Source organism: Bufo bufo, chromosome 5 (genome assembly GCF_905171765.1).
Source record: "Bufo bufo chromosome 5, aBufBuf1.1, whole genome shotgun sequence".
Lineage (NCBI taxonomy): Eukaryota > Metazoa > Chordata > Amphibia > Anura > Bufonidae > Bufo > Bufo bufo.
In genome coordinates this window covers 456,302,609-456,315,060 of record NC_053393.1, presented here as the reverse complement: position 1 = coordinate 456,315,060, position 12,452 = coordinate 456,302,609, and the positions used below count along the sequence as shown (strand labels likewise).

The window sequence follows — 12,452 nt, the reverse complement described above, 5'->3', positions numbered from 1 at the left end:
GTGAGGAGTATTGTAGTCCAGCAGTGTTTGCTGGACTACAACTACTTCTCATGCATATTGGGTGGTCTCTCTAATGAGAAAGCGCACCCCCCAAAGCCTCTCATCTAATCAGGGCAATTGTCTCTTGAGACACTCACTCTGTCCTTTGGAAGGAGTATAATGCTAGGACATTCAGTACTCTTGTCCTCTTGGAAAGAAAACTGGTTTATACATTTCACTTAGAAAAGTATTACACACGGCTCTTTCTTTTCTTGTAGGACTTGTGTTTCTCTGTTTTTTTTGGAGAAACAATATGAGTCCTAAGAGACCTTAAAGTGTTAAATACTAATTTGCAGGACAATTGGAGCATGTTTCATTGGGGTTGAATCATTTGGGACCCAAATCAATTTTTTTAATTCAGCAAATTGTAGACTAAACGAATTTCAACAAATTCACTCATCTGTCCTGGGCAATCCAAAGGTGGGACTCACAACTGTTAAATATTTATAGCATATTCTGTTGACCTGGCATAAATGTCTATGGTGGGAATAAAAACTTGTAATCACTGTATACACTTTATTTTATCCATGTCACATACACTATGAGATATGGGTTTTTTATTAGGTGAGGGCCCCACATTATACATCTGCTAGTCACTGCACTACACTACATTGACCTGCATTGGCTCTACCATGCAAGGTGTCAAAAGTGTGAACAGTGACCACCAGTTCTCCAACTTTAAGACCCTGATAAATAGCTCTCCATATCTCCAGAGGTGTCATGAGTAACTATGGGGGCTCCATACCACAATTTGAAATGGAGCCATCTAAACTATAACCACTTTCTTTAGCAAATCACTTAAGCACATGAAAGGCTTTTGATTATTTAGTCTCCTAGTCTATCCCCTTATATTGCGTTGTTGTTTTTTTTCTTTATTTCCTTCTAATTAGCCAATGTCCTCACCCATTATACCCTTCCAGCATGATCTGATCACTAGTGGAACCTCACTTCTGAGCTGACATGAAGCCCCTTTAGCTTCTATCGTGTCTATGCTTATCTCTCTCAGCTTCTTGAGCCCCTTGGAAAGAGATATTGAGGTTACCTGCGGTCTGAATGGTCAAGTTTTAAGCAGACTTCAGATGAAAAAACAATACAATATTTTACCCTTTACAAACTTTATGTCCTTCTTTCTTCTTATGTTTTACTTTACAGATAAATAATCCTCAGTGTAAAACACTGTGCTGCATTTAAAGAGTTTACAAACCAGGCGTGAAGAGATGTACCTCTTCAGGACTGAACTGCATTTAGAGGACACAGATGTTGTGTCCTGTGAGAGAATCTCCATTATAACTTCCTGTGCCCTTTACATCTACACATAACATTATGACATACAAGTTAATTGTGGATTTCACATGTCTCAGATAATCCGGTCAGTATATAAATGCAAAAAAAAATAAAAATTACTTAGTAACTAACTGCATCCTAGAACTTTAAAAGACGAGATGGCAAAGGGAAAGTAAAGTTATGAAACTCTAAATGAATGGCTACCCTGTATTGTTATACTTTATCTACATAGAGGAAAGATAGTTGTATGGGAAATTGTGCCCACCTAGTGGTCATTTCTAGAACTGCACATTATGTAAGAATATTTTATAAATATATTGTCAAGCTGTAACATATTGCTTTACAAATGTGTAAATAATTGTATATTCTTTAATGTGTAATAGATTCGGATCTCCATTTACAGCTTGGCATTTGGAATATATTTAGATTTAATTTGAATAATATGTGTACAGTTCACATCTAGACTTTAACAAGGCTTATGCACACATAATGTATACAGGGTTGGACTGTGGTTCCTTGGGCCCACAAGAGGAAATTATTCTCGGAGCCCAAACCCCATACCATCAATAAATTCAGAAAGAAATAGACCCCAGTGGTAAGTTATAGTTAGAGGCAGCTCCAAATGTTGTTGTTTTTTTGCCTCCTGGACCTTTGGGGCCCAGTATGGTATCAGAGCCTGGGCTCACTGAAGAATCCTTTGGTACTTTGGGGGCTCAGTCCACCCTGACTATACATGCGGCCATCCGTTCAATCATGCTGGAGAGAAACTGATGACCCCCGGGTGTTTCCTAGCACTGGAAAGAAACATGTACCATACAGTAGTTACCTTTCTGGTGCTTTCAGGCCGTGGACACCAGACCATACACTAGTTGAGTCCAGCAGAAAACAACTGGCCAGGCACAACTGAGATATGTGCACCCAGCCTAATCTGGTAGAGGCACATGGAGTTTTAACCATTTGCATAACACCTATAACGTGTGCTGCTAATAGCACTCCCATTAGGTATGTAAATGTGTGTGAATGTTCTTAGCACTAGGGATAAAGCAGGAGACATTTGTATGGCCTTCCAGCCAGTAATCCCATTGAAGAACACTACAGTCAGTCTCTCCCCCGCCTTAAATGGCTGATAACAGGGATCAATAGATTGCCTCCAACTGCACAGCACGCGAAGATAAGATATAATTTGGATCTAGCATTCCTTTAAATGGATGCATACACTACCATAAGACCTGTGTTCTCCCTAACATTAATCAGGTCTCTACATTTCCAGACCTGTGAAGTGTGGTCAGTCTGCGGAAATGAAATCCACAGCTAGCAGGACCTTCTGGGACTTCTGTATTTGGCATATATCGGGACAGTTATTTTAGAAAGCACAGCTCGTCTATCAAACCTTCCTAGAAATGCAGATAGCTAGTGAACACATCTGAAGATGACTTGTTAGTAAGCACCCGCATAGAATTATTGGTACTTAATATTTCCCATATAGGCATGGGAGCCAGTAACTAAGGGGACCATATCCGCTCAGACGTACGGTATGTAAGCTAGTGATGTATATGGACAATGAAGAGTCAAGACTTTTTGGACTATATTGACGTCACTGATGTAATTCTGTCCCATATCACCATTAGAGCTCATGCACACGACCGTTGTTTTAGTCTGCATCTGATCCACATTTTTTGCGGATCCGTTGCGGGCCCCTTCATTTAAAAGGAGCCACAAAAGATGCAGACAGCACATCCATTATGCAGCACCAGAAAAAAAAAAAGTCCTATTCTTGTGCGTTTTGCCGACAAGAATAGGTATTTCTATCACAGGGCCGGACGTTCCGATCTGCAAAATGCAAAAACGGATACGATCATGTTCATACAAATTGATTCGTTCATCTCAATTAGGGATGAGCGAATCGACTTCAGATGAAACATCCTTAGTCGGTTTGCATAAAACTTACTGTACGGAGCAGGAGCTCATCGGAGCCAATACATTCTAATTCTGTACGGAGCTCCTGTTCTGTACAGTATTGGAACGAAGTTTTATGCGAATCGACTTCGGATGTTTTATCCGAAGTCGATTCGCTCATCCCTAATCTCAATTTATTTTCACTTTTTAAGGAGCGCCAACAAGCTCGGGACACTCCCTCTGCCAGAAGATTAATACGGCCGCACAGCTTGCCCAGCCTTAGTAATCTCGTGCGTGCGCCGTTGCTTTGAGTATTGGTGCATGCACAACAATCTGGTTACAAATCAATTCAATGAATTTGCAAGTGCTGTAGGCATGAATTTATAGTGTGGGCACAATCCCTGGTTCATTTGACTAGCCAGGTCGTTTGTGCAAAATTATCGTGGCCGCGCAAAATGTACAGCCAGTCTAATTTGTCGGCACATTAAGGTTTTGTCTGTAGATGGACACTCTCAACCCTCACAGACGTAAAACTCATTCAGATGAATGGATCAATTCACACTAATTGATTCGTTCATTAGTGTTGAGCACGAATATTCGAATAGCGAATTTTTATCATGAATATCGCCACTTTGAGAATTCGCGAATATTTAGACTATAGTGCTATATATTCGTTATATCGAATATTCGTCATTTTTTTCCATCTGAACACATGATTCCTCTCTGCTTCTTGCTTGTGGGCCAATGAGAAGGACGCAATGTCAAGCTCACAACAATACTTAGTGCACCAATCAGTAATCTGTAGTCAGACCTGCTAAAATGTGAAGTTGCGCGTAGTGCGAAAAAATACTCTAATCACTGCTGATAAGCGCAATCGCGAATATATTGGAGCACTTGACTCTATCTACGTATAAAGCTATTCTAATGTTCTGCCGTGCCAACCATTTTCTCCAGTCTCAGGAAACTTATACCAGCTTGGAAAATGTAGCCAAAGTGACCCACGCCTGTATTTTGCGTTATGAATTCGCATTGCGCATTCAATAAAATAATCTCGAATTCTCGAAATTTGCGAATATATAACGAATATTCTACAAAATATTTGTGAAATATTGCGAATTCGAATATAGCCCCTGCTGCTCATCACTATCGTTCATCCCTAATTTCACCATGCATATTATGATGTTGTTGTGATGTCACTGTGAGCCTTATTGTTGTATTGTGACATCACTGTGCGCTGTAACCTCACTGTGTACATTAGCCCACTATTGTGACATCACTGTGTGCATTATCCTGCGCTGTAACCTCACTGTGTACATTAGCCCACTATTGTGACATCACTGTGTGCATTATCCTGCGCTGTAACCTCACTGTGTACATTAGCCCACTATTGTGACATCACTGTGTGCATTATCCCTGTGCATTGGGGAAATCAACAAAATCACAAGCTTCTCCTTTTCTGAACTTGCTACTGAAGTTGGACGTGGTGGGGCGGGGCCCTATTCTAAGTTTTGCTATTTGGCACCCACGGATCGTTGTTACACCCCTGCATACAGGAGGTCTGATTTGGAATCTGCTTCATTGTTGAACGAGGATCCTTTATGTTCAAGGTGCCTCAATACACATTAATGATCATTATAATTATTAAAACCTTTACATAGCACCATGTACAGTATCAGACAGGAGACAGAGGATTCTGTATTGTGATCAGTCCTTTTCTTCATGGTTGGATATTTAGAGAACTCCTTATCTGCAGGGTGTGATGGGGGCTGCTCCTTCTGAGGGTGGCACAGCAGAGGGCTCAGCCCGAGCTCCTGCATGTGTGACTTCTCTCCTTGCCTTTTATCTGGGGCACACACTCTCCCCAGGTAACTGTTTTTCTTAGATTTCCACTAATCCAAGAGGCTGCTGTAGATCAGGGTCCTGCTGTGGGGGCTGCTCTCCTGTATCTTCTAAAGATCTTCTAATGAAGCAGATGCTAAAGGAATCTCATTAAGGCAGAAGATAAAATGTATTTCCACTACTCCACATCCTGACATCAGATTCACACACATTCATGGCTGAATCATTGGTGTCTTGTTTTTTTTTATTACATTTTGGTTGGGGGATTATATCCTGGATGACACTGAATGATTGGGTGAAGGTTTCCTGTCTACAGCTGCCCATCCCCCTCCCAATACAGTTCTCTTAATGAGTCTCCTGATCTGCTTTATAATGTGTACATATCTCTAATACAAATACCCCCCCACTGACACATAGGAGCGGGGTGCTAATAGTCCCTTCCTGGGATCACCTCCAATGCCTAGCTGACCACAGGTAGTACATTAGAAAACCTATTGCCATAGACATACAGAGGTAATAAACGTTAGTTCTATGTAGACCTTATAGGAGGAATGTGTAACCACTGCTCAGGCACAGAACTTGTGGGGCTTCTGTGTTATAAGCAGTTCTACCTGTACAGATGTGAAGTAGGAGGAACATCACAGGACACAGATGCTGGAACAAAAGCAGCCATAAAACTAAGAGAAGGAACAGCAGTAGACATGTCATTGTAGAAAACATCTGAGCAGCCATCCTATTTTGCAAGTGGTGGCCTATATAAGGTGGGCAGTCTGTGCACTACAGGTCCCAGCATAACTGGTATTAGATATTATTGACTGAGCAGCTCATGTGTATTGCAGGCCTGCTGCTGTCCATACTGGGCTGTAGCAGAGCAGAAATTGCTATATTTGTATTTGTGAACCCAAATCAGTGAGATAAGGTAAAGCAGTAGATGTACTTACAGTAAGACCACATACTGGAAATGTCTGTCTATCTATTATATCTGTTTATCTACCTATTATCTCTATCTAATATATTATCTATCAGTCTATCATCTATATCTATCTATCTATTATATCTGTTTATCTATCTACCTATTATCGCTATCTAATATATATTATCTATCTACGTATCTATCAGTCTATCTATCTATTATCTGCAGAATCTATCTATCTATCTATCAATTATCTGCAGTATCTATCCTATCTATCTATCTATCTATCTATCTATCTATCTATCTATCTATCCATCTATCTATTATATCTGTTTATCTACCTATTATCTCTATCTAATATATATTATCTATCTACGTATCTATCAGTCTATTATCTGCAGTATCTATTTATCTAATTATCTATTATCTATCATTTATCTACAATATCTATCTATCTACAGTATCTATCTATCTCATATCTATCTATCAATTATCTGCAGTATCTATCCTATCTATCTATCTATCTATCTATCTATCTATCTATCTATCTATCCATCTATCTATTATATCTGTTTATCTACCTATTATCTCTATCTAATATATATTATCTATCTACGTATCTATAAGTCTATTATCTGCAGTATCTATTTATCTAATTATCTATTATCTATCATTTATCTACAGTATCTATCAATCTATTATCTATCTATCTATCATTTATCTACAGTATCTATCTATTATCTTAATAAATAATATCAGGAGGGCTATATAAAATACCATGTTGCTGATGGAAAGTCCACTCCATACACTTTACTATCAGTAAACAAGCACCTTGAGATCCCCATAGAGAATGTCAGAAACAATCACTGCTACTCACTGCTGTGACTTTGATAAATGAGGGTCTCATATTTCCTTTAGGGGTCTCTTCTAGCCTCTTTTCCTACTTTTTAGGCCTCCTGCACACGAAAGTTTATGGAACCATTCATTTCAATGGATCCGTAAAAAAAACGGAAGGTACTCTGTATGCCTTCCGTTTCCGTATTTCCGTTCCGTTCAAACATAGAACATGTCCTATTCTTGTCCGCATTACGGACAAGGAAAGTACTGTTCAATTAGGGGCCAGCTGTTCCATTCCGTAAAATACAGAACGCACACGGATGTCATCCGTATTTTTTGCGGATCCGTTTTTACGGACCGCAAAATCATACGGTCGTGTGCAGGAGGCCTTACACAACTGTAACACACACCTCTTCTTTAGTAATATTCTGACCACCAATACAAACATACACATAGATAGAATGATAGAGATAGATAGATAGATAGATAGATAGATAGATAGATAGATAGATAGATAGATAGATAGATAGATAGATAGTAGTATAGATAGATAGATAGTAGTATAGATAGATAGATAGATAGATAGATAGATAGATAGATATACATTAAATAGATAGATTGATAGATAGATATTAGATAGATAGATATGAGAGAGATAGATGATAGATAGATAGATAGATAGATAGATAGATAGATAGATAGATAGATAGATAGATAAATAAATAGATAATAGATAGATAGATAATAGAAAATAGATAGATAGATAAATAGATAATAGATATAGGTAGATAATATATAGATAGGTAGATAGATAATAGATAGGTAAGTAGATAATAGATAGGTAGGTAGATCGATAGAATGTACACAATACATTGGCTGCACAGCATATTATCCTGGAGCAGTTTGGCTTGTGATGTCACATGACCAACTCCTTTATGCTGAGCTGACGGCTTGAGCTCTGCTACATATCAGCATGTCCAGTATTTACACCCAGTCTTTAGTCTTTCTCCTACTTCCTTCATGGTGGAGAGGAAGGTAAAATCTGAGCCATCAGCTTTATTACCAGATTCATTTTCAGCCTCTCATTAACCCGCTGGGTGCCATAACCTATGTGCCGCCCGCAAAAAAAAAGGGGTTAATTGTGCATTAAAAAAATAACTTAAAAAATTACAAATAAAACTGACCCCCAGAAAAAAAAACGAGGAAAGGTCCTGCGAGCTGTGGAGCCCCTGGATGTTAGGCTGCAGATCACAGAGCCCCATCCGTTATGTGTCCCAGGTGGGGTTAGAACGGGGATTATTTAGTAGGATTTATTAAGAAAATATCCCTGGGACGGATGGCAGAAGAATTGTTTCTTTCTTCCCCCTTTTTTCTTTCTTAGGAGGAAACTTCATAAAAGTTTGAGAGTGAGGGCTGGACCCTCCCAGTGACGTCAGGGGGGGAACGATCAGCCAATAGGAAGCCCTCCCCAAATCCTTCTGCCAGCAAGAAATATAAGAGCTCAGAAAAGTTTGCATCAACTCAGAAACACGTTCGTGTCTGGGGACTCAGCCATAGATCTGCTGCTGAGGTCCTCTGTGGATACAGATCTCCCCCTCCCATCACTTGGAGAAGACTTCATCGCTTGTAGGTGCTGGTTTCTCTGGTGATTGCTAGGGACAGGCTTCTTCTCTCCATAGTGTTGGTAGAAGATGATGCAGGAAGAGTCAAGCTCTCCAGTCTCCCCTGCGGACAGCTTTAGCAACAGTGAGGAAGAGCTTGACAGGCAGCAGAGCAAGAGGGGATGCAAGAAGAGGAGACCCGGTAGGAAGAATCCAGAGGACCCAGAAAGCCCAACCTCAGTCAAGAGGAACAAGAAGGTCAGCAGCACAGGCAGCAGCCCACAGTCTTTTGAGGAGCTACAGACCCAAAGAGTCATGGCCAACGTCAGAGAACGCCAGAGAACTCAGTCCCTCAACGAAGCCTTCGCTGCCCTCCGCAAGATCATCCCCACCCTTCCCTCAGACAAACTGAGTAAAATCCAGACCCTAAAACTGGCATCCAGATACATTGACTTCCTCTGCCAGGTTTTACAGAGCGACGAGTTGGACTCCAAAATGGCCAGCTGTAGTTATGTGGCCCATGAGAGGTTAAGTTATGCCTTCTCGGTGTGGAGGATGGAGGGAGCATGGTCTATGTCTGCATCTCACTAACAAACGAGCTCACTCCAGGCTACAGACACACACACACTCAGGTAAGGATGGCTCTTCTGGATGCTGTGGCCCTGGACATGGGGCTCCTTGCTCAGGCTCTGGAGACTTACCGTTAGATCATAGGAAGGGGCCTATATCAGGGATGTGGATGGATCATGGAGAATGGGGAATACTTCTGCAGCTCTGACCTAAAACTAGAGAACATAGAAGGCAGACATTTGTGCCATGTCCATAGCACTGGCCCTGGCTATAGGCTTTGTTGTCATAGTGGGGAATATGATACAAAACATAGGTTATATTGCTTGTGTGTCTGGTGTGGAGCCTCGGGCCCTTTTATTACTATATATATATATAGATATATCCTCTCTGTGCACTTAGTCTGCAGTTTCATACATTCTATAATTGCATGGCCTCTTATTAACCATATAATAATAATATATGCATGCCCCTACTAATCGTAAACTAATAAAAAGAGCACATCCATCCATGATATACTAATAATACTGTCCAGGGCTCACCATGTACTAAGAGCACATCCTCCAGTAACCGTATACTAATAGCATGTGTAGTCTTCTAGCCATATATTAATATGCAGTATATAACAGTGATCGAAATATGTGTTATAGCTTAGAAACTCTGCTCTACAGATATATGTAGTGGGCGCATATCCTACCATAATGATATTCTCATGGTAATCATGTACTGGCAGCAGATACATAGTCTTGCCTGACCATATACTACAATACTGTACCTACTATAACATAATCATGTGCTATACTTAGTTGATATTATATGGTCACCCTTTATATACACATTAGGTGCCTTTCCTGATAAATGCATAATTCTGCACTACTGATATACTGTACTAACAGAGCTCTGATCATCTGTACACTCCTATCCTGTATTAACTGCATAGCACTGTATACTGCATGCTAATTATATATGTCATTGCATATCATATCTTACTATATACTGCCTGCTAATTATAAATGCATATCATTTCTTACTATAGATTAAATGCTAATTATAATTGCATATTATTTCTTACTATATAGAACATGGTAGTTATAAGTGCACATCATTTCTTAATATATATTACATTCTAATTAAGAATTCATATCCTACTGTATAGAACATGGTTATTATGAATACATATAATTTCTTACTATATATTAAATTCTAATTACAACTGCATATATCTTACTGTATAAAAACATATAGGACATGGTAATTAAATGCAACTTACTATATACTACATGCTAATTGTAAGTGCATATCATATCCTACTATATACTACATGCAAATTGTAAGTGCATATCATATCCTACTATATACTACATGCAAATTGTAAGTGCATATCATATCCTACTATATACTACATGCAAATTGTAAGTGCATATCATATCCTACTATATACTACATGCTAATTGTAAGTGCATATCATATCCTACTATATACTACATGCTAATTGTAAGTGCATATCATATCCTACTATATACTACATGCTAATTGTAAGTGCATATCATATCTTACTATATACTACATGCAAATTGTAAGTGCATATCATTTGGGGCCCCAGATATAATTTAGATCTTTATAGTAAGTGTATGTCCTATAGTAATTATTCGGCATAAAAGCCAAATACATAAACCATAAGAGATCATTCTCTGCATCATGTCTGCCTAGTCAATCATAACCATATCCTAGAGGTTTATACCCTGTTGTAATGTAAAAGCCATGCCCTTCTATACCAATCCGTTGTATACACCCTGAGTCCATCTTTACACCCCAGAACAATGCTGATCCCCCAGATTCACATATGAACTTCATCTCCCCCCTTTCCTTTCCCTAGAAGAACGGTTACCTCCCAGAAATGCCATAAGTCCTTTGTTTTCTTTTCCAGATGAGACTGTTTCTACATGACAGAGGAAATGCACAGTCTGGAGACCGAAGCTGGATCCCTAGAAAAGCCAAATAAACAATCAGTGAGGATTTCCATGGATTGCAGGAGATGGTGGAGCAGACTGAGGCAGGGCATGGGGAGCACTTACAGAGCCGAGGGCCAGGCCTGGACAGCCGTGACCACACAGCACACTGGGTGCAGGGTCACCACTAAAACTCTTTACATTCTGATTCCAGTCTCAACAATTTCTAATCTGTATTTTTGACGAAGAATGTTGGAATTTGCCTTTTTTTAAATCTCCATTTCCATTCCTTCTTTATTTCCTTATTGCATGCATTCCCACCAGTCGTGCCTTTGAAGCCACTTAAGAGGAACCTTCCCCGTTCTTGAACACTACTAATGATGAACCCTGTTGTTGTGTTTTTATAGGAGAAAAACTTTTTTTAAATTTGAACTTTGGGTTTTTCTGTTCCAGCAGCTGCGTCTCTTTCCACTTCTCTGAGATACAAAGAAACATTTATTTATTTATTGATCCATGTTTGTAAAAAAAAAAAAATAATAATAATAATGCAGCTAGATCAGGGGTCTAATGCATTCATATTTTTATGGTTGTTTTGTAAATATCATTGTATATTATTTTTCTGCAATAAATAAATATGAATGACGACAAGAACAGTTTGGTCTGGATTGAAGATGCATATAATAATACAACAACAAAAACAATCCGATTTATATATGTTTAAGAAATAGAAGGAATGGCAGACCCAGGCAGGAGATGTCCTGGAGACAGCAGAATGGACCCGGCTTGGTTTATTATTGTCCTGGCTGACACTGGGTGAGGCTTGCTGGTTTTCCTGGTCAGGGCACTAAAGCAATGTCAGAAGGTGGGAAAAGGTGACTGCAGCCACTACTTCTGCAGGCCTGGGCCCTTTATGTAACAAGTCACCTCTCCCTCTGCTCAGTCAGGACTTGGTATAGAATGTCACACTGGGCTGTACAGATCTACAGGGCGATGTGTGCTTCTCCTACCAAAACAAATATTACAGGCCCAAAGCTATTATCAACTGCTTCATATGTATCCAAGGAAAACACAGGGCCCTATAGTCACTGCCAACCTGGGCCTGTGCTCACAGTGTAGATGGATGGACAGATAGATAGATAGATAGATAGATAGATAGATAGATAGATAGATAGATAGATAGATAGATAGATAGATAGATAGATACTGTAGATAGAGATAGATAATAGATAGATAGATAGATAGATAATGTATAGATAGATACTGTAGATAGAGATAGTTAATAGATAGATACTGTAGATAGAGATAGATAATAGATAGATATTAAATAGATAAAAAATAGATATTAGATGGATGGATAGGCAGTAGGTAGATAAATAGATTGATAGATAGATAGATAGATAGATAGATAGATAGATAGATAGATAGATATGAGATAGATGATAGATATATACTGTAGATAGATAGATAGATATGAGATAGATAAATAAATAGATATTAGATAGATGGATAGACAGTAGGTAGATAAAT

General features: G+C 39.1%; 1 protein-coding gene across 2 annotated transcripts; it reads left to right on the top strand.

Moving 5' to 3' along the window:
* The first annotated feature begins 8,334 nt into the window (after positions 1 to 8,334).
* LOC121002290 (twist-related protein) lies at positions 8,335 to 11,565 on the top strand. 2 transcript variants are annotated; one of them, XM_040433689.1, is made up of 2 exons: positions 8,335 to 8,936; positions 10,904 to 11,565. In XM_040433689.1, exons 1-2 carry the CDS (start codon positions 8,500 to 8,502, stop codon positions 10,905 to 10,907), a joined length of 441 nt encoding a protein of 146 aa, XP_040289623.1. In that variant the 5' UTR covers positions 8,335 to 8,499; the 3' UTR covers positions 10,908 to 11,565. The 2 variants fall into 2 exon arrangements, with proteins under 2 accessions (XP_040289623.1, XP_040289621.1); XM_040433687.1 differs by having other exon boundaries at positions 8,335 to 9,041.
* Positions 11,566 to 12,452: the final 887 nt, after the last annotated feature.

What these genes read in the sequence shown, in the direction of transcription:
- LOC121002290 (XM_040433687.1), top strand. Translation starts at nt 8,500, where the DNA reads ATGATGCAGGAAGAGTCAAGCTCTCCAGTCTCCCCTGCGGACAGCTTT.